Source organism: Sceloporus undulatus, chromosome 11 (assembly GCF_019175285.1).
Source record: "Sceloporus undulatus isolate JIND9_A2432 ecotype Alabama chromosome 11, SceUnd_v1.1, whole genome shotgun sequence".
In the NCBI taxonomy this organism is placed as follows: domain Eukaryota; kingdom Metazoa; phylum Chordata; class Lepidosauria; order Squamata; family Phrynosomatidae; genus Sceloporus; species Sceloporus undulatus.
In genome coordinates, this window is record NC_056532.1 from 7,348,713 (window position 1) to 7,370,424 (window position 21,712).

General features: G+C 48.6%; 4 protein-coding genes across 4 annotated transcripts in view; 2 read left to right on the forward strand and 2 right to left on the reverse strand.

The window, feature by feature from the left end:
- Positions 1–3,956, reverse strand: part of LOC121916848 (multidrug and toxin extrusion protein 2-like) — a 9,885-nt gene extending 5,929 nt beyond the window's left edge. The window contains exons 1-9 of the mRNA XM_042442362.1: positions 3,414–3,956; positions 3,071–3,172; positions 2,613–2,681; positions 2,366–2,514; positions 2,097–2,139; positions 1,344–1,388; positions 819–916; positions 563–660; positions 173–286 (exon numbers count right to left, since the gene is read on the reverse strand). Of these exons, the coding sequence (XP_042298296.1) occupies positions 173–286; positions 563–660; positions 819–916; positions 1,344–1,388; positions 2,097–2,139; positions 2,366–2,514; positions 2,613–2,681; positions 3,071–3,172; positions 3,414–3,575 (880 nt within the window). The 5' untranslated portion in view covers positions 3,576–3,956. The remainder of the gene's footprint in view (positions 1–172; positions 287–562; positions 661–818; positions 917–1,343; positions 1,389–2,096; positions 2,140–2,365; positions 2,515–2,612; positions 2,682–3,070; positions 3,173–3,413) is intronic.
- The window catches only part of SHPK (sedoheptulokinase), a 938,822-nt gene that overhangs the window by 285,171 nt on the left and 631,939 nt on the right, over positions 1–21,712 (reverse strand). The window lies entirely within an intron of this gene.
- On the forward strand, positions 6,838–18,882 carry SLC47A1 (solute carrier family 47 member 1). Its single transcript, XM_042442361.1, has 17 exons — positions 6,838–7,114; positions 11,685–11,786; positions 12,238–12,306; positions 12,578–12,726; positions 12,911–12,953; positions 13,171–13,215; positions 13,592–13,689; positions 13,783–13,880; positions 14,582–14,695; positions 14,973–15,040; positions 15,241–15,349; positions 15,634–15,709; positions 16,013–16,082; positions 16,405–16,537; positions 17,310–17,404; positions 18,127–18,208; positions 18,293–18,882. Exons 1-17 carry the CDS (start codon positions 6,950–6,952, stop codon positions 18,535–18,537), a joined length of 1,761 nt encoding a protein of 586 aa, XP_042298295.1. The 5' UTR covers positions 6,838–6,949; the 3' UTR covers positions 18,538–18,882.
- Positions 20,851–21,712, forward strand: part of NXN (nucleoredoxin) — a 37,823-nt gene continuing 36,961 nt past the window's right edge. Inside the window, exon 1 of the mRNA XM_042442373.1 lies at positions 20,851–21,336. Coding sequence (XP_042298307.1) covers positions 20,953–21,336 — 384 coding nt within the window. The 5' untranslated portion in view covers positions 20,851–20,952. The remainder of the gene's footprint in view (positions 21,337–21,712) is intronic.

Genomic DNA, 21,712 nt, shown 5'->3' on the forward strand with positions numbered 1-21,712 from the left:
AACATTGGCTCCACCCATCACCAGGAATTGGGAGTGGCTTGAACATTGGCTCCACCCATCACCAGGAATTGGGAGTGGCTTGAACATTGGCTCCACCCATTGGCAGGAATTGGGAGTGGCTTGAACATTGGGCCCACCCATCACCCACAGCTCCTCCCCTCTCCTCACTGACCAATCAGAAAGCTCCCGATTTCGAAGGTCCACCATTCAATGCAGGTCATGAGCATGCTGGGGACGGCTAAAGCCATGAAGACGTCCCATTCCTGGAGGCATTCAAGGGACCAGCCTAATGCAATAATGGCAAGAAATGAAAAGTGCATTAGGAAACACAGCCTGAAACCTGTCCTGATGGAAAATCAAACAGCGAGAGCCCAGACATTTTAATTTATTTGATTGATTGAAGAGACTTATGGCCCAAAATGGGATTCAAGGCGGATCTTGCTGTCTTTTAACCTTCAATCTGGACATTTTAAATGAAGCCTGTGCTGCGCAACCACCGAGAGTTCGAAAAGAAAAGGAAGAAGCGGGAGAATCTGAGCATAAAATAAAATAACCGTCCTACCTCCCCAAGTTTCAACGTGGAGCTTTTTCCATCGGATGTAGAGGAAGAGAGCGATGGCTTGCGAATACTGAGCAATGGTGTTGGCACAGGCGGACCCCCTAAAATGAGGCGAGGAAACACAAAACTGAGTGAAACCAGTGCAGAAATGGTAAAAACGGATAAAATCACAATATATCCCTGGTGCTCCTTGGATGAAGTGGAGGATGCATGGACAGCTCTGTTCAAATATAGACCCCATGGCTCTCCTTTGGCTTACCTGACTCCCATATCAAGCTGGTAAAGAAAGACGTAGTTTGCAATCAGGTTGACAATGTTCCCGGCAATGCCGCAGAGGACCTCCGGCCAGATGATCCTCTAAAAAGGACATTTTTAAAAGGGTTAATGTCCAAGGAAAGAGGAGCTTGCATGGGCAAAGATAGGCCCATGGGCTACATGCACCCATTTCTTGTGGGTCCCAACAATGCTGTAATTAATGCTCCCAAAAAACACCCCTGAAAGCGTTTCAACGTCGTTTGCAGCCACTGAAATAAGCTGAAGACAAAAGCGGGAGGAGGAGGAAGAGAGAAACCGGGACGTTTTCAAAGCAGCAAAGGATGAAATCTGGACGTTTCAAATCTGCAAGGAGGGCTAACAGGGTTGGAACGTAACGAAGGTGTTAGTCTTAAAGTCTAATTTGATTTCATTCATTTATTGGGAACTTTTGCAAGAATTACACCTTTGGGATGCGACGACAACCATCCGCTTGCTTTGCTTATGGGCCTGAGACGAAGGAGATACTGACCTGGTTCTGCAAGTACCTTGTCTCTATCTGATAAATAAACGCAGCCTGTGGAAGAAGAAATAGTTAATATAATTGGTGAGAAGCAAGAGTATATAGAGGGGAAAACTGGGAGAATTGCAGAATACCAGAACCCCAGGTTACCTGTCCAGAGTCACAAATCTTTCCCATAGACCAACATGGGGGAAAGACCCCTTTTTAAATTGAATTAATGTACATTTTCCTCCCCTCGCCCACCAGCGTTATCGACTGAGATGTGTCCCTAAACACACAACAGGGACAGAAAAAGTGTCTCCATTCCGATGTCGCTGGACTGCAGATCCCATAATCCATTGACTATACAGGCTAGAGCTAATGGGAGTTGCAAACCAACAACATGTAGAGAGCTGCCATAATTAAAAAGTGGGATATAAAGACATCTAAGGACCAAGAAGACCCAGCATAGCATAGTGGCTTTGAGAGTTAGACTGGTGTCAGACCAGGGTTCGAATCCTGGCTGAGCCATGGGTGACTTTGAGTGAGCCACACTATCTCAGCCTCAGAGGAAGGCCAGGGCCAACCACTTTTGAACAAACCTTGCCAAGGAAAACCTGGTGATACAACAACAACAACAACAACAACAACAACAATACTTTATTTATATCCTGCCTACTCTGGTTGGGATGGATAGATTTGCCTTTAGGGTCCCCTAAAGAAATGACTTGAAGGCCAACAACAAGAATTAAACCCAAATATGAATCAAATCCAAAGACTTACTGGAAGGGCCGGGATGAAGATCATGACGTAGACTTGAGTAAGCCTGATAAGAGAGAGATTGGGAGAGAAATTAACCTCCAAATTTACTATTTAGGCCGGAGTGGGAATCGTGTGCCTTCCGGATGTTGAACTACAACTCCCACCAGCCCCAACCAGATACAACTAAGAGTGAGGGAATGCTGGGGACACACAATTTCAATGACATCTCGCACCCCAGATTTAGACTTCAGGTGCCACATCTTATTAGGAAACAGATGGTTTTTCCCCACCTGGAGACTTCTGGATCCTGTTGGATGAGGAGGAGAATTTGCTCGGTGTTGACAAAAACTGCCCAGCAAGGAAAACAGACGAGGAGCAGAATGAGGATGCCCCGTTGCAAGATGATCCCCACACGCTTCATATTCTTCCCTCCGTATGTCTAGGGCGGAAAAAAACCCCAAAGGTCCATTTTGAAACACAAACCAGCTGGACATCACTGGAATTCGCACTCGGGACCGATTGGCCATAGTTACTCACCTGGGATATCAGCGTGTCGCAGGCTGAAGACAAGCCGAAACCTACAGAGACACCCGTCACATTTATAACCTAGAGAAAGAGATGGATAGATGGACGCACAAACCAACATGATAAAATGTCAAGTACCAGCAAGCCACTCTCTCTCAGCCTCAGAGAAAGTAGCTCCTTGTAGGCCATGGTTTCCAGGCCTTTCGCCATTTTGGTCACTCTCCTTTGAGAGTTGGCTCAGGCAAAAGCAACCTCCAAACTTGTTAATTCTTCCCCAGTAATAGCTTTTGCCACCTTGATGCCACACTCTGATGTTGCCACATGGAAACATCCAGGAATGGTTGGATGGTTTGCAACACCATGGATGCACACCATTCCTATTTTATTGCAGCGCATGGACATCAACGCCTCCAGAGACGCGACGGGGAACCGTCCTTGGGGAGCAAGGGATCGTTTTAAATGAAACTCACCGCGATGGCAAGGGTGACGGACGCCAACTCGACTTTGCCAAGGTGTCCACAGAAGATGGTGCTGACGACGTGGATCATAAACACCAGCAACTGGATGAGCGTCTGTCGGAGGAAGAAAATCTCTTTGAGAGAGTCAGTCTTCGAAACTGTCATCCTAAACTGTGCTGGAAGGGACTCTCCAAACAGATACGGATCCCAAAATATGGTAGCAAATATAACTTAGGATCTACTGGGTTTCCCACTACGTTGCAATATATATGTATATATTTTTGTATCTCCATAATCTGCTACCTGAGGCATCCGCCTCACTCTGCCTCAAGATAGAGCTGGGCCAAGGACTCACCAGCGGCGCTGCCAGCACCAAGATCTTCTTCGCCTCTTCCCAAAAGTTGGACGGAAAGAGCCGACACAATTTCCTCCAGCCTTGCGGCGTCTCCGGCTTGACGGCTGTGGGGCCGAGAGAGTGTCCAGCTCCATTCATGCTCACGGTTGTCCCCGGATCCATAGTTGTGGGGGGCACTCTATTTTTCCCGCTCTGGTTTGCTGAGACCCCCGGATTAATTCCCGAACACTTCCCCCGACCCAAGAGGGCACCTGCGTGACTTGTCGAGGGACGGATGCTTTGCCCGGTCTGGATAATCCTCTCTTCTTGTCTTCACGCTCCTATAATTTTGGCCAAAGGGCGAGGATTAAAGTCTCTCCAGAACCAATAAAGTGCCTCCTCGCTGGGGACAGCCTGGGGTTACGGAGGCCCAGAGGACAGAAATTTGGCTCCAGAGGCCCGGGACTCGGTCCAAGACAACGGTCACGAAAGGCCAAGCAACTTCTCAGGTCTCCCTCTTGACACAAACAACGAAAGCCCAGGCCAAATCTATGGGGAGCGGCCCTTTGCAGAGTCAGAGTGCTCCAGGGGTGCATCTACACTGTCGAAATAATGCAGTTTAACACCACGTTACACATCTCTCAGGTTGAGAACCAGGAGGGCTAGAATTCGCTTTGATTTAGGGTGCATCTAAGCTGTCAAACCAATGCAGTTTAACACCGCTTCCCAAAGCTCTCAGGTTGAGAACCATGAAAACTAGACTCCTTCTTTGAGTCCCAGTGCATCTGCACTGTCGAAATAATGCAGTTTGATACCACATCCCAGGCTGAGAACCATGAGGACTAGACTGTTTCGTCAACGTAGGGTGCATCTACATTGCGGAAATAACGCAGTTTGGCATCACATGCCCAAGTTTTCAGGTTGAGAATCATTAGGACTAAAATCTTTCTCCGAATTACGCTGCATCTACACTGTTGAAAGAATGCCGTTTGACACCACATACCACATTACCCAGGGCTCCTGCTAAACATTAAAAGCGCATACATATAAAGGATGACCGTCGGTGGTTTACGTAACTTTAAAATGGCTAAGAAAGACATTTAAATGGTTAAAAATTTCCTATACCTCGGGTCAGTCATTAATCGGAACGGAGACTGTAGTCAAGAGTAAGAATCTAAAAGGCAGCCATGGAGGAAATAGATACGGTCCTCAGGTTGAAAGGCATTCAATTAGATACAACAATCAGAATTATCTGTACCATATCATTTTCCATCTATGGTTGTTGGGTGCCTTCAGGTCTGACTTTTGGGGAGCCCAAGGTGACCCTACCAGGGATTTTCGAACAAGTTTGTCATTGACTTGAGACTGAGAAAGCGTGACTTGACCAAGAGGCATCTGCAGTTTGCTTTGGCCTGAGTCTACAGGGAAGGACAAGGCTTTGTCCCTTTGTCTCCTTTTCTTTCTTTGCTGAGTTAACTTAATGCAAAGTCATAATTCAAAATGACTTGCCGCAGTTTGCTTTTGCAAGCTCCTTTTGTGCTTTGAAAAGCGGAGAAAGCTGAGGACTAAGGCGGAGGAGGAGAGAAACCGGGACATTTTAAAAACCGGACGAAAAAGCGGGACGGCGGAGGAGTAATCGGGATTGTCTCTATCAAATTCGGACAAATTGGGGGATACGTAGTCCTTCTCTGACCGTATTAGTCTTTTCAGGTGCTGCGACGCTTTCCGCTTTTTGGGGAGGCAAATGCAGAGTTATGTAAGCTGACCAAAGCGCAACTGACTCACTCCCTACGAATGCAGTTTCTAACCTGAATCTGTTAATGAATATCCCCTTTTCTGTGACAGAGGGAAGGGCAAAGGTACCCTCTCAACACCTTTCCTCGGCCTTTTCTGCGCCACTGGGCATTGCGTCAGACTGTGACTTTGGAGACCAAAGTTCGAATCCATGCTCGGATGTGGGCAAGTCGCACGCTCTCAGCCTCAAGCCCTCTCTGATGAAACTGGCCAAGAAAACCCAATGGTAAACTTGCCGTAGGGTTGCCATACGTCCGAAACGACTTGAAGCGAAGACATTTTGTTTGCAGGCAGCCATTTTGTATATAATGATGCATACCAGAGTGGTTTTTATGGAACAGTTTTGTCTGTGAGCCACCTTGGGACCCTTAATTTTGACTTTTGCTGACTTGGGTGCAAAAGCAATGGAGCGCAATGGTGATTTCCAGCGCCATGATGTACATGACAAGCCCTTTCTTTCTATTGTAACCTGCCTCGAAATAAATACAATAAATGGTCTTTTATAACCTCAAGGCTGCCTTGGTTCCTCTTTGAGGCGCTACAAGTTGTTTTTGCTCAAAGGCGGAGGTTCGGCCGTGAGGCTTAGGCCAGAATCAATAATGGAGTGATATCTTCAAATATGTCTTTTGGAAGAAGGCCGACCCTTTCCCTCTCTTTTTGCTTTGACATAAACAGACAAAATCCATTGTGCGATGAGCCACACAAAGCTGCTTTGTCGAAGGCCAAGGAAACATCTGCACTGGAGAAGTTTTGACAACACTTTTGCTGCCCCGGCCACAGCAAACTACACATCCCCCTGCAGGATCCCACCGCATTGAGCCAGGGCAGCCAAAGTGGTCTCAAACTGCATGATGTCTGCAGCCTCTGAAACACTGTGGCTTCCTATTTTGACTTTGCAATGGAGGGACCCCCATGCAGCAGCCCACTGAGTTCAACTCTGCCACTGCCAGATGTGTCTTGCATCTGCATCCACACTGCGGCATTAATGCACTTTGACACCGCTTTAACAACCGTTGTTGTTGCTGTGTGCCTCCAGTTCAATTTAGGGCAATCCTAAAGGGTCTTCTTGGCACAGATTAAGTTTGTCATTGCCTCCTTCTGAGGCTGAGAGAGTGTGACTCAACCAAAGGCCAGGGATTATTATTATTATTAGTTGTTGTTGTGGCTCCAGGTCCAGGCTAAGGCTCTCCCCCAAACTACACATCCCAGGACTCCCTAGGCTGCAGCCATGGCTCAAAACTGCATCAGTTTTGCGGTGCAGATGCAGCCTGGACTAAGAAGTAGGCAGAAAAGAATCCAGTTTGAGCCCTAGAGAATCCTGGGAACTGTAGTTCTGGGAGGCATTGAGCCTTCCCTGTCTCTCTCTCACACACACACACACAAACACAAACACAGAGAGAGAGAGAGAGAAAGATCTAGTCTGGGCCACCAGAGACTACAAATCCCAGCATTCCCTAGCAATGAAAGTCTCAAAGGAGTGTGGTTTGGACCTCACTTCAAAAGAGGAGGAGGAGGAGGAGGAGGAGGGAACCCCCTCGCCCCGCCCCTCCTGCGTCACAGCCCGCCCCGCCCAATGGGGCAGGGGATTCCCTTTGGGGCCACGCCCCCTTAGTGCCTGGCTGCTCCCCACGTGGCTGCAGAGAGAGAGAGAGAGCAGCAGGACTTTGATAGAGGAAGGCTGGGTCCCTGATGGAGGTCCCTCTTGGAGCACGAAGAAGAAGGCAGAGGAGGCGAGGGAGAAGGAGGAGAGCAGGAGGAGGACCATGCTGAGGATGGGGGAGCCTCCAAGGGACCAGGCCCAGGAGCAGGAGGAGGAGGCCCTACCTCTTCCTTCCTTCTGGGCTCTGGCCTGGAGGAGGCTTAGGCGATGCCTCCCCGTCGGGGCCTGGCAAGAAGCCCAGGAGATGGTCAAGATAGGCGCCCCAGTGGTAAGCAAGGCCAGCCAGGCAAGCCTGGCTAAGGACCACCATCAGCCATTGATTGTTGGTGATCAGTTGGGGTGGGCCTTCCAGTCTTTTGGGAGACCTATGCTAGGGTCTGTCATTGACCAGTCATTGGTGATCAATTGGTTTGGACCTTCCATTGTGGGAGACCCTATGCTAGGGTCAGTCATTGACCAGTCATTGGTGACCAATTGGGGTGGGCCTTCCAGTCTTTTGGGAGACCTATGCTAGGGTCAGTCATTGACCAGTCATTGGTGATCAATTGGGGTGGTTCTTCCAGTTTTGTGGGAGACCCTATGCTAGGGCCAGTCCTTGACCAGTCATTGGTGATCAATTGGGGTGGGCCTTTCAGTTTTGTGGGAGACCCTATGCTAGGGTCAGTCGTTGACCAGTCATTGGTGATCAATTGAGGTGGGCCTTCCGGTCTTGTGGGAGACCCTATGCTAGGGTCAGTCACTGACCAGTCATTGGTGATCAATTGGGGTGGGCTTTCCGGTCTTGTGGGAGACCCTATGCTAGGGTCAGTCATTGACCAGTCATTGGTGATCAATTGGGGTGGGCTTTCCGGTCTCGTGGGAGACCCTATGCTAGGGTCAGTCGTTGACCAGTCATTGGTGATCAATTGGGGTGGGCCTTCCAGTCTTGTGGGAGACCCTATGCTAGGGTCAGTCACTGACCAGTCATTGGTGATCAATTGGGGTGGGCCTCCCACTCTTTTGGGAGACCTATGCTAAGGTCAGTCATTGATTAGTCATTGGTTATCAATTGGGGTGGGCCTCCCAATCTTGTGGGAGACCCAATGCTAGGGTTTCCTTGGAAAGTGTTGCTTCAGGAAGGGGCTTGTTGGTTTTGTCAGGGCTGGCCTGTGAGGCTGAGAGAGTGTGACTGAGCCAAAGTCACTTAGTGGTTCTCCATGGCCAAGCAAGGGGTCGAACCATGGTTCCTAGAGCCGTAGTTGTGTGTTGTCGTGTGCCTTCAAGTTGTTCCCAATTCAAGATGACTTTCATTGGCCAGACTGGTTCTGAGGAGGTTGGCCGTTGCCATCCTCTGAGGCTGAGAGAGTGTGACTTGCCCAAAATCACCTGGTGGGTTTCTGTGGCTGAGCCGGGATTCGAACCCTGGTCTCATCAGCCTCAGAGGGAGGCCCTGACCAACCTCCTCTGAACCTATCTGGCCAAGAAAACCCCAGGACAACCTGAAGGCCAACTTGAAGACACACAACCACAACTCCAGAGTCATCATTCAGTGCTCAAACCTATGCGCCAGGCTGTCTGTTTATTATTAATTAGTTATTATTAACTACCTTCGTTAATTTATCTTTGTTGTTGTTTGGCCTGGGTTTTTAGGCCCGTGAGGATTAAAGAATGGACTGACTACTCTCCCAGGCTAGAAAAGTTCCCCCCTTTTGGGACAACAACTCCCAGAATCCCCCCTAAAAATATATCCCTAAAAAGATCCCATTTTGCCTCCTTGTCCCTGTCCTAATGAAATCAGACTCTTGAATTGGGTCTAATGGCTTCTTCCTCCCTGTTTTATGGCTTCGTCCTCCAAGCTTTTTAGCTATTTTCTGGGTCTTTCCCCTCCTCATTCATTTCATGCTGTCCTCCACTATTCGCTCTATCTTATCCCTCTCCAGGGCCAGGTTTCCCCCCTGTTTCCAGATAAGGAAAGTGGCGGCCAAAGTCTGAACATATTTGAGCCCAAAGATCACATCCTGAGCCCTTTTATGGCTGAGTACACAGCCTTGAATTCCGCATGCGGCTCTTTTTCCCTTCCGAAATCTAGGCTTTTGGCATGCAAATTTACAAAAGGGTCCAAAATGTTCTTTTCCGTGGCACTAATAAAAACGATTCTCTGCAAAGAAAGACCCCAATTCCAACCCGTTCCCCCCTCCTTGGAAAAACCCCACCACATTTTAAATAGTAATAATAATAATTGTGATGATCATATCTACCAGAATCCCATACAGGTCGCGTCTCCTGTCTCCGAAACGCTTGGGACCGGAAGGATTTGAGATTTCTCCCGAGGCTGGACTATTTGCATATATAATGCGATATCCTGGAAATGGGACCCAAGTCTGAACACGAAATTCCTTACGTGTCGTTTTTTTAACGCAACGGTCTTAGCAAATTTTGGGGCACAAAGCGAGGTTTGCGCACGTGGAACCATTAGAAAGGAAAGGTGTCGCCGTCTCTGCTGCCCATGTGGACAGTTTTGGATTTGGAGGATATCTGGAGAAGGGATACTCAACCTCCTTCCTCCCTCCTAATTTCTTCCTTTCCTTCTTCTCATTCTTTCGTCCTTCCCATCCTTTCTTGCTCTTCTTTCCTCCTTCCTTAAGTAACTCCCCTAAGTAACTAAGTTCCCTAGCTTTACTTGAGTAACTAAAGTGTGCATCCCCAGGGCTTTTTGCATGCAAAGCGGATGCTGCACCCACTGAACTGCATAGCAGTATCCCTCAACGCCAGCTGTCTTGAACGCTGGGATAGTACTACCTGGGCTGCATTCGCGTTGCAGAAATAATCCAGTTTGACACCGCTTTAACTGCCATGGCTTCATGCAAGGGAATCCTGGGATCTGCAGTTCGTTGTGGGCCCCAGAGCTCTCCGAAGAGGAGGCCAAACCTCCCACGAAATTGCAAGTCCCCAGTTTTGCATAAAGCGGTGTCAAAGTGCATTCGTTCTGCAGCATTCAGGCTCTGGTTTCTGCCGTATCGCCGCCTTGCCAGCCCCAAAAATGAGGGTCCAGAGTGTTGTTTCGGTCAGCTGAACTGGGTTGTGCGCTTTTGTTCATTGTCCTTCCTAGGAGCATCTGACGGCAACCTCTTTGGCCTAAAGACATTCCATCCGTTGGGAGATAACAATACCTTATAAAACGCTCCAGGGCTGCTCCGGATAGGAATCACAAGACCCTGCCTTGTGCGTTCATGTTTTGTAGCCTGAGGTTGAAGGAGAGGCCGATGGAGCATGTGGAGGCAGAAGGCCCTGGGTTCGAGCCAGGTTGCCTTATTTTTTAAGATATCAAATGCTGGAGCAGAGGAGAAAACAGCCGCAGCAGGAGAGCTCAGCTAGTCAGAGTAAGGCAATCTAGGAAACTGGACTAGCGATCCAAAGCTTGGAAAGGTCTGATCCGCTGCGTATCGTAATGTCCATCATGCCCAGACAGTGTGGATACTGGGATTTCTAGTCCTTTTTGAAGCTCAGCAGGGAGGCGATGTGGGATAAGGTGGTGTCAAAGTGCTCTTGAACGGGATTCAAAAGATCCAGTAACAAAAGGAGTCAGTGCTGTGATGTGGCCGCCGATAAAGCCAACACGATTCTAGGCTGCATCGATAGGAGTATAGTATCTAGATTGAGGAAAGGAATAGTGCCACTCTATTCTGCTTTGGCCAAATTGTCTCCGGTTCTGTAAAAACCCATGCTGCCAACTTTTTTCGTTCGGTGAGTCTCAAAGGTGCTACAAGATCACATACTGATTCTACAGACTGACACAGCTATATCTTTGAATCCTGAAAAGGTAGAAGGATAGAGAGGAACCCTCTTTGAAAGAGCTTAAGGCTCAGGCAGGCTCATATAAGGAGATATATAGCCTGGGCTCATATGGATCCGAGTCCTTTAAATTCTCCCTTGCCCTCACATGAGCGTATAATAAATATTCCTCTGCCTCCCAACCCCAACGCTTTGTACGGTGAAAGTTCATAGCTCTAGGGCAGATTATTCACATCGCCACGGAAGAGGAGTTGCAAAAGCCGCCCTTGCCTGCGCCTGTTTGAGCTTGCCTTGGATTTTGTACCCCGAGTACAGAGAAAACACCGGCTTTGTGTCCAGCAACCAAGAGCCAAGTCAAATTGATCCAGACCCAAAAGACCCAGGAGATGTTTTCCATGGAAGACCGCAAGCAGAGAACGGAACGGTCAAGCGCACATCCAGGCCCTTTGCGTTGAAAACAAAAAAGCCCCCACATGGGGAAAGCTAGCTTTTGTTGGCTGGGTATCTATGACGCGGCGCTAGGTTGGCAGAGTTGGTGCTCTTCTCTACGTTTGGATCCTTAGAGAACCCAAAGGCAGAGCAATGGAAAGTTGCTTTCTTTCCGGACTACAGTTCCGCAGAACTCTCCAATGGGAGTTGTAGTCCCAAAAAGTCATTTTTCCAGGGGTTTGCTGGAATGACAACAGTGTAAGAGGCCAAAGCTTATACTTACGAAAGTACAAACACATATCGGCTGCATCTGCACTGCGGAAATGATGCGATTTGAACCCCCTTTTAACTGCCACGGCTCCATGCCATGACAGGGTTTGTCCTTTGGGGATCTCACAAGCCTACAGATCCCCAGAATGCCATCGCGTTGAGCCGTGGCATTTAAAGTGGTGCCAAACTGAATCGTTTCTGCAGTGCAGATGTAACCATTGAGGACCAAAAAAAAAAGATGGGGCTCAGAGGGGTGTAAACCCCCCAATCAGCTTAGTAGTAGAATTCAGACATCTTGTTTTGTTTCCAAAGCAAGGCTGTAAGTGCTCATGATGGCATCTCTCTTTTTGTGTTCTCCTCCTCTGTAGTTTGTGGCGCAGCTTTTGGGGTTCCTGATCAGCGTGGTCAGCTCTGTCTTCTGCGGGCATCTGGGCAAAGCCGAGTTGGACGCGGTCACCCTCGCCGTGTCGGTATGTAAGGAACCTACCTATGAACAGGTGGAAATCATTGGTCCCACCAGCCTGGCACCGTCTGCTTGGACTGGCATCAGATTTCTGGCCATAGAGAAAAGTGTCTCACCAGCTCCTTTTAAAGGATATTTTGGGTAGTTCACTCCCTAAAAACTCATGCAAAACCTTCAGGCTATGTTTATAAGGTGTATACGAAACAGAAATGAATTTGACATTTAGACTTAGGTCCTATCTCCAAGATATCCCATTATGAATGGGTGAATATTCTGAAATCCTAAACGCTTCTGGTCCCAAGCATTTCGGATAAGAGAGGCCCAAGCTGTACCTCTCCCCAAACTACAAACCCCAGGGTTCCCAAAGAGGGAGTCTGGACAACTAGGCAGTGCAGACACACACCTGGGTCTTCTTTGAGACCATCGATGACTTTCTCTGGTTGCTTCTGTCCTTTCAGGTTGTCAACGTCATTGGCATTTCAATTGGCACCGGGTTGGCATCGGTGTGCGACACTCTCATGTCCCAGGTAACTAGTGGTTAAACTCCGGGTTGCTTTTTAGGTTAGAGTGCCATTAAAAGCCCATTGCAGTCAGTTCCTAGAAACCTGATGGAATGGGGAGGTTCAGTCCTTCAAATATTACTATCTCTCTCTCATTGGCATTGAAGGGAAGTTTTTAACCCAGTGATATTTGTCGTCTCCAATAAATCGGAGCCAAACCTGGCTGGTCTTTGCGCTTGTGTTATATTGTTGTTGTCGTCGCCACTGCTGTGAAAATCTGCTTTTTTGTTCCGTCCAGACGTACGGCAGCAAGAACGTGAAACGGGTTGGGACCATTTTGCAACGGGGGATCCTCATTCTCCTGCTCTTCTGCTTCCCTTGCTGGGCCATATTCCTCAATGCCGAACGGATTTTGCTCCTCTGCGGACAAGACCCGGAGGTCTCCAGGTTTGTCATTGCACAGTTTGGCGGCACTTTCTTTGTGGGTCTCATCTTCCAAGACACACACACATATATATATCATGGCCAGTGACAGAGAATCCTATGCTTTCCTGAACCATGCACCGACTTTTCTTGTTCTATCTCTCCGTTTCTGTTGAGGAATTACATTTCCGTTCTCCGTCTCTTGCAGGTTAACCCAAGTTTACGTGATGATCTTTATTCCCGCTCTCCCAGTAAGTTCTCTCTCTTGCTCTTAATGCGAATGCCATTAAACAACCTGCAGAATTTAAACCATCAACCGTGCTAGTAGAGGATGATGGGATTTGTAGTCTCACAAATCCAGGGGCCACAGTTATCCCATTGGGACCCTAAAATGAGCTTTATGGAGCAGCTCACAGTTATGGGGATGCTAGGAACGTCACTCAGTACGGTTTGCCGTTTTATTCCTAGGCAGCGTTCCTCTACCAGCTACAGACCCGATATTTGCAGAGCCAGGTATGGTCTCCATTTGCTTTTTTATCTATAAGGGTTTACACTGATGTAGGAGTTCTGCATCCGCACTGCAGAATTAATCCAGTTTAGCAGCACTTCAGCTGCCATGGCTCAGTATTGTAGACTTCTGAGAACTGTAGTTTCGTGGGCTATTTCGTCTTCTCCGCCGGAGAGCTCTGGTGCCACAGCGAAACTACAATTCCCAGAGTCTGACAACACTGCTATGGATGAGCCTTCTGTGGGTTCCAGTCCCGACTTGGAGATGTTGAGCCCCCATTGGGTATCTCCTATGAAGTTTGGATTAAAACCCAGAACAGATTCACACCCACCAACAAAAACATTGACTGATATCTCCCCGTTTCTTCCACCCAAATTCTAGGCGATCCTTCTGCCGCAGGTGATCACAGGCGTGGTGGCCAACGTCTTGAACGTGGTCATGAACGCCGTCTTCCTTTACGCCTTCCAGCTTGGCGTGGTGTAAGTCTTCCTTTGGTGCGTTTCTATGCCCGCTTAGCCATATACCCGGGCCTTGGGTTCTCCACTAAGTTAAACTCTTTCTTCCTCTCCCAGGGGCTCGGCATGGGCCAACACGCTCTCCCAGAATTTGCAAGCCCTCCTCCTCTTCCTTTACGTCTGGTGGAAGAAGATACACAAGGAGACTTGGGGAGGTAGCCGGAATTCTTTTTTGGAACTGGTTTGGGAAGACAGCTTCCAAGGAGAGGAGAGATATAGTGACCCTTCCCATTGCAAAGTACAGGTCTGCCTCAGTGCATGAAACCTTTCCTGGGCATCACTGCTTTAACAAGAATGTTAGTACAATTGGCTTTCCATATGCATGGTTTCTTTATCCATGGATTCAACCATCCATGGCTTGAAAATATTAATATATATATACAGTATATACATTCCAAAAAGCAGACCTTGATTTTGCCCTTATACATGGGGACTCCATTTTACTCTGCCATGGTATTGAAACCCATGGAGCAGCCATGGATTTGGGTGGTTTGGCAGCCGTCTCTGCCAAAGGTGCCTCTCCGAACTACAAATCCCAACGTATGGATGGAGTCGGGGCAGTTAAATTGGTGTTGAACTGCATTATTTTGGCAGTGTAGATGCCTCTCCCCAGACTTTCAACAGTGAGCAGATCTGATGGGAAAGATGGGGAGAAAGCCACCATTTTGTATTTTAAATGTGGCTTGTTTTAATATGCAAACACCTTGTTGGTCCTTTTAATTGATGTGTGTTTTAACTGATGTCTCTTTAACGGATGTCTGTTAATTGTGGTTGCTTCCCTCCTCGATCCATGGGGAGAGGCAGGTAATACATAAATATTAATTAATTAATTAATTAATAATATTCTTTCTTGCAGGCTGGACATGGGACTGTTTGCAAGACTGGGGCTCTTTCATGCGCCTGGCTCTCCCCAGCATGCTGATGATGTGCATTGAATGGTGGACCTTTGAGATTGGGAGCTTCCTGTCAGGTGAGACCTTGAAAGATATAATAATAATAATAATAATAATAATAATAATAATAATAATAATAATAATAGTTTGCCCTTGACATCCTCTGTGGCTGAGAGAGTGCAAGGTGGGTTTCCATGGCTAAGTGAGAATTCGAACCCTGGTCTCTAGAGTCATGTCCAACATTCAAACCACTACAACCGTCTCCTAAAGTTGTATTCTTTAAAACGTTTGTGTTCAATGTGCATTCTGCTTTCCAATCCTAACCACGTCATGCTATTTTGTTTTCCCATGCAGGTATGATCAGCGTGGTGGAACTGGGCGCACAGTCGATCATCTATGAACTAGCCACCATTGCGTATTTGGTAAGTACCTGTCACACAGGCCTGACTTTTGGGTTTTACTCTTCTCGACTGACACTCCCCGAATCTTGCAACGGGTGGGTGGTGGGGATTCTGGGAGCTGTAGTCCCAAAAGGTCTTCTTTCAAAGCTTACGGTAGTGATCATTTAGAGTATTTTTTGCCTCCCTTGTCACTTCCATGACGTCTCTCTCTTTCCCCGCAGCTGCCACAAGGCATGAGCGTCGCGTGCAGCGTCCGCGTTGGCAACGCTTTGGGAGCGGGCGACGCGGAGCAAGCCAAGAGGTCATGCATCACAGGGCTCCTCTGCACCGGTGTGTATCTCTGTTTATGGTCTTGCTGGTTGAGCCTTAAATGGGTAGCATTACAGAATCGGCGGCTGAGATATACTGTACATAGGGGACTCATTGTGTTGAGCCATTGTACTTGGACAGAGGTATAGAAAGGTCAGGGTGACCAGATGCCCTCCTTTCCAGGGCCATGTCCTACATTTCAGCCTTCTGGGACCTTTTCTGCTCCGGAGCCATGGCAAAGTTAAGGTCCTAGTCCTCATGGTTCTGACCTTTCTGTGGTTTTCTCCGTTTGTTTTCTGCCCCAGGCGTCTTCGCCGTGGTCTTTTCTGCCCTCTTGGCCGCCGTGCGCAACGTGGTGGCTTACATTTTCACCAGCGACAGGTGCGTAGCCTTCATATCGCTTTTCGTTTCGGAAAGCTGCTTCGTTTCGGAAGTGGTGGTTCTTGGACTTGATCCTACTTTCTATAGAGCTCAATCCATTGGTCCCCAAGGCTTAGTGGACTCAGTCAATAAGAATTAATTCAGTTAGTTTAAAAGACTAAAGGGAAGTGTGGAAAGGTTGGCTCAATCTTGCAGGGACTACAGCACCCATAATCCCCCCTAGCTATGCTGGCCCATTGCTAATGAAATTGTTTCCTCAACCATTCCTGCTCCCATTTGACCGTTAGTTTCCTTCCTCAACAGAGAGATTGTCGCCTTGGTCTCCAAAGTCATGATGATTTTTGCGCCTTTCCATCTGTTTGACGCCATCGCGGTAAGTCCCAAGAAGTCACAAAAGCTGGATGTGGGTCGATGGATGCCTGGGTGCCCTCCATAATCCCACAGCAGCCTGGAACAAGGAGTCATAAAGCTGGAAGGCACCCTCAAAGACCACCCAATCCAACCCCATCCTGCCATGCAGTAACTCCCAAACAAAGCACTCCAGACCCATGACCATCCAGCCTCTGTTTAATAACCCTCCAAAGAAGGAGACTCCGCCACCGTTTTGGGGTCAGTTCTAGACTAACATTTCTAGACTTATACATGAGTATATATATAGTAAACCCTCCTTTCCCCCCATTTCTCCCTCATCTTAGGCCACCTGCGGAGGGGTGCTGAGAGGGGCCGGCAAGCAGAAGATCGGCGCCATTTCCAACGCCATCGGCTACTACGCGGTCGGCTTGCCCATCGGGATCACGCTCATGTTTGCGTACCGCCTCGGCGTGATGGGTGAGTATGGCGACAGTCCAAATAATATGTATGAATCTGCTGGAATTTGGAGCGGAGAAAGGCAGGTGGTTACATTAATATTTTCAAAGACATACATAGCTGTGTCAGGGTGCATCTACGCTGTGGAAACGATGCGCTTTGGCACCGCTTCAAGTGCCGCGGAGAATCCTGGGATGTGGAGATTTGCCCGTTCTTTTAGCCTCCTCTTTATGGTGCCTCCATAAAACCCCACAGACCCCAAAATCCTGTCGGAGGGAGCGAGGGTCCTTGAAGTGGGGTCAAACCTGCATTATTTCTACCACGAAGATGCGCCTTCTGTCTCCAGCGGCATAAACAGAAGGCGCATGGGGAATATAATAATAATAACATGGCAGCACTTAATGAGAGCCACTGTGACATAGCTTGACTACGATTCTGCAGACTAAGGTTCGAAACCATTGAGCCATATAAACGCATTGGGTGACCTGGGACAAGTCATGCGCTCTCCGCCTCAGAGGATGGCAATGGCAAACCCACTTTGGAGACATCTGCCATGAAAACCCTGCAATGGGTTTGCCATAAGTTGGCAATGACTTGAAGGCACATAACAAGACTAACTAGGGTTTATTTTCCACATGAGCTTTTGTGGATATAGACCTACGTCTGTGGATGCGCTTGAGTGCGCTACATGTCCTTTTCCTTTTTCCTCTCCTTTCCTTCCTCCTTAAATGAGTGGACATCTATCCCAAATAATGTAATTTCATTATTCTTATTACTTTGGCTTCCCTTCCAGGCCTGTGGACCGGGTTGATCGTGTGCATCTCCTTGCAAGCTGGCTCTTTCTTGGTTGTCGTTCTGCGGACGGACTGGAAGAAAGCGGCGGAAGAGGTGAGCCTTTTCCTCTCTTCTTTTAACTGAATCTAGCACCAAAAGGAACTGGAACCATAGACCAGCGATAGACCAACAGGTCCCAGTTTTCGGCACCATGATGACTTGAAACTTAACTTCCTCTCGCTTAGAAGCAAAGCACCTGCGTTGCGTACCCAAAGGTCTCGGGTCTGGGTTGCACCCACACCGCAGACATAATCCAGTTTGACGCCAATGTGACTGCCAGGAGTCCTGGGAAATGTGGTTTGTGGTGGTGCCAGACAGAGAAGGCGCAACGTCTCACAAAACTCCATGCAGTTAAACTGGTGTCAGTCTGGATTATTTCTGTGGTGTGGATGTCACCTTCGAGTCGAAGAGTAGGACCTTAATTTGACTAACTCACCGAAAAGAGCACCTAACGCTCTCAGTTTGAGAACCAGGAGGACTAGAGTCCTTCTTCGACTGAAGATGCGTCCGCACTGTCGAAATAATGCGCCACTTTAAGTGCTGGGATGCGCAGTTCCACAAGGTCTTTTAGCAAACCTAACAATCCCAGGATACTATAGCATGGAGCCATGACACCTTGGTGTTAAGCTGCATGGTTTCTATCGTGTCGACGCACCTGTAGCGAAAGGATGAATTTGTTTTTGCAAGGGCGCCACTGAAAACGTGCGCTCTTTTCCGGCGCTCTTTTCACACTCTGAGATTCGTTTTCCTTGCCTTCCTCCTCTCTTTTCCCTTAGGCTCAGATCCGAGCCGGGCTGCAAACCGGGCGAAGAAAAGATGGTGCGGATGAAGCGGCGGCTGATAAACCAGTGCCTTTAGGTAATAATAATAATTACCATAGAGATTTGGGATCATAGCGTGGTCAGATTTGGCCCCATGATGGCTATGTTTTCTGCCTCGCAGCCTACCTTGCGACGGAAACCGGCGTTTCCAACGGCGTCGCGTTCATCAGTTTGGGTCAAGAAAGCAGCGCTCGTCCTGAGCATCAGCTCCTGCCGCCCGAAGACCCTCCGGCTGTGGTCATTTCTCCTCGGACGGACGCCTTGACCGGGAAGGAGCTCGTGGTGCGACGGGGGCTCGCCTTGGCGTTGGCGGTCTCCGTTTTAATCTTCGGCATCCTCCTCCGTCTCCTGTTGAACAAAGGATAGGCGCACAAGGTGCCAAACTGATAGAGAAAGAAATTGGGTCCCAGGTATTTCTTTAGCGGCGATTCACCGGTGCCAAGTTCATGGTTGCCTTCGCCTCATCTGTAAGGAACCAGGCTGCTGCGCTTTGACGCCCGGCTGAATCCCCTGTGAGTCGAAAGCCAGCTTTGTATAAAGCACAGATCTTGTTCCTTTGCTGTTTTTCAAAATGGTGTCTGCGGGTTCCTCTCAATTCCCCCCCCCCTTTGTTTTTTTGCTATACCTTTTTGTAATTCTATATTTTACTATGAGGGTTGAAGGTTTTTACAAATAAAAGGTTTTCCAACTGGTTTGACTGGTCGATTGAAGGGTTGGGTGGTCTCTGGAGACCAGGGTTTGATTCCCAGTTTGGCCATTAAACCCACTGGGGGACCTTGGGCAAGTCACACACTCTCAGCCTCAAGGGAAGGCAATGGCAAACCTCCTCTGGACCAGTCTTGCCAAGAAAACCCCCATGATAGGGTCGAAAGTGGATATTATAAAGTGGATATTATATTATATTATATAGTAGTTTGAGACCACTTTAACTGCCCTGGCACAGTGCTAGGGAATCCTGGGAATTGTAGTTCATTGTGGCACCGGAGCTCTCTGACAGAGAAGGCTGCACAAAACTACAGTTCCCAGAACTCCCTAGCATTGAGCCAGGGCAGTTAAAGTGGTCTCAAACTGGATTATTTTCTGCAGTGTGTTTTGGACTTAAAGGGAAAGTAAAAAATGAATTACAGTATTGATTTGCGTGCAATACTTCTTGTGGCCACTAGATGGTGGCAAAGCTCCAATTGCCTCCCTCCCTTTTAATACTGTACTGTACTGAGATTTTTCTTTTGCATGCAATACTCTTTCTGGCCACTAGATGGAGGCAAAGCTCCACCAATTGCTTCCCTCCCTTTTAATACTGTACTGAGCTGTTCCTTTTGCAAATACTGTACTGTATTGGGGTCATCCTTATTCTATTCATGCGCCAACCCCAATATACAGTATTAAAAATGCTGGCAACTCCACCTCTTTTTCAATGAGTAGCAAAAGGTGCACAGTGGCGTCGGTTGCATACATAAGATTTTTTTTTACCAAATTTGGGATGCAAAATAGGATTATTATTATTATTATTGCCCCAAAGGAGTTTCATCTTTTTTGCACTGTTAGCATGGGAATATATATATGTGAAGGCAGGAAATCTCCGAAGGCGAGGCAAAGGGATTATAACACAGAAGGCAATTTTCCCCTTTGAAGTCCTGCTAGAGAAGAGGAGGGGAAAATAGGTTATTATTGTTAATAAGCATAATCTAAAGACTTTTTGGTTTTGCAAGAGGCGGGTTTTGCGTCGTGCGAAACATCTGGGAGGCTTATGGCATCATTGCAAAGAGACCCCTTTCCCTGGAATAGGATGATTTTATAGCCTTCAAATGAAGTTAGGCATCTTTGCTATGGCTCCTGGTTTTGAATTTGGGGCTACAAGACCCAGGCCTCCATCAAAACCCAGCTGTTGTGGTTGTTGTTGTTGTTGTTGTTGTTGTTGTTGTGGGTTTCCCTAGCAAGAAGTGTTCAGAGGAGATTTGCCATGTAATTAAACATATATTGTGCCTTTTGGTCGTCACAATTAAGATGGGAGCAAAAAAAACTACATATCCCAGGATTCCATAGTACCGTGGAGCCATGACAGATCAAGAGGAGTCAAACTGGAAGGAGACAGTTCGAAAAGGTGGGCGGGGCTAGAAGGTTAGGGGCGTGGCCTAGCAGCCAAGCCCCTCCCTCCTGCGTGCAGAAGTGTATTATGGCAAGGGGCGGGGCCTGGAAAGGCGAGGGCGGGGCGAAGGTAACCAATCCCCTCGCGAGCAGACCGCGGTGGGCGGGTTTGGAGGAGAAGGGCGGGGCCTAGGCGGAGGCGTGGCAAACCTGATCCTAAGGAGAGGGACGGGGTTAGAGTAAAAAAGGAGGAGCGTGGTGAGTTCAACGCAAGGGGGAGTTAAGAGACGTGACGCCCCGATTGTGGGCGTGGTTCCAGAAGAAGGGAGGCGGGAAGAGGGTGGGGCTTGACTGCAGACCTGATTCCACGGCGATGGGCGGAGTTGGAAAAATGAAAGGAGTAGGCGTGGCTCGAGGGCTGTGGGCGGAGCGGAACAGCAATCCCCTTTTAGCCGTGGGCGGGGTTGGAGGAAAAAGGCGGGGCGTGGGCGGGATGTCGGTGCAGTGAGAGGCGGGGCGTGGGCGGGGCTTGGTTAGAGCGTGACGGCGAGCGGAGCGGGCGTGAGCTTCACTCTGAGGAAAGCAGAATCGGGACTCGACGGGGGGCGTGGCTTGTGGGTGGGCGTGGCTTGTCCCACGCGGCGGCTGGTTCCTGTCGGAGCGGCTCAGAGCGCCCGCTGCCGGCGAGCGCGGCGGATGTGTGTCTGTAGAGCTCCGTCGTCGTCGTCGGGCATGTCTTCGCTGTCGGAGCTGCTGGGCGAGGCGCTGTCGGCGCCCGACGGCTCCCCGGTGCCCACCGCCTCCCTGGCCGCCAGAGGGGTCGCCTTGGTTGGACTCTACTTCGGAGCAGCCTCCGCCACTGCCACCTCGGCCGCCGCTGCCGCCGCCTCCTCCGCCTCCTCCTCCGCCAGCCCTTTCTCGGCCAGCCTGGCCGCCTTCTATTCCCGCTTCCAGCAGCAGCAGCAGCAGCAGCGACTAGAGATCGTCTTCGTGTCGGCCGAACAGGACCAGCAGCGATGGACGGAGGCCGTCAGAGCCATGCCTTGGCTGGCCCTGCCCTTCCAGGACAAGAGGAGGAAGGTAACGTCGGAACGGGGAGGGCGACACGTGTCAGGGACAACGAAAAGCCCGTGCCTAGTTGGAGAGGACTGCTCTGCCTGTCTTAGGTGGCAAAGTAGACCCTCCTGGCTGCCCTTCAAGGCATCGCTAGGGGTAGTACATTTATCATTATTATTATTATTAATTAATTAATAATAATAATAATAATGAGTCTCAGTTCTGAGAAAAGAGTGGGATATTAATAATAATAATAATAATAAGTATCCCATTATTTTCCCAAAACTTAGACTTATTATTATTATTATTATTATTATTAGTCTGGGACACAAATTATTATTATTATTATTATTATTATTATTAATTATTATTTATATCCCATTCTTCCCAGAAATGAGAC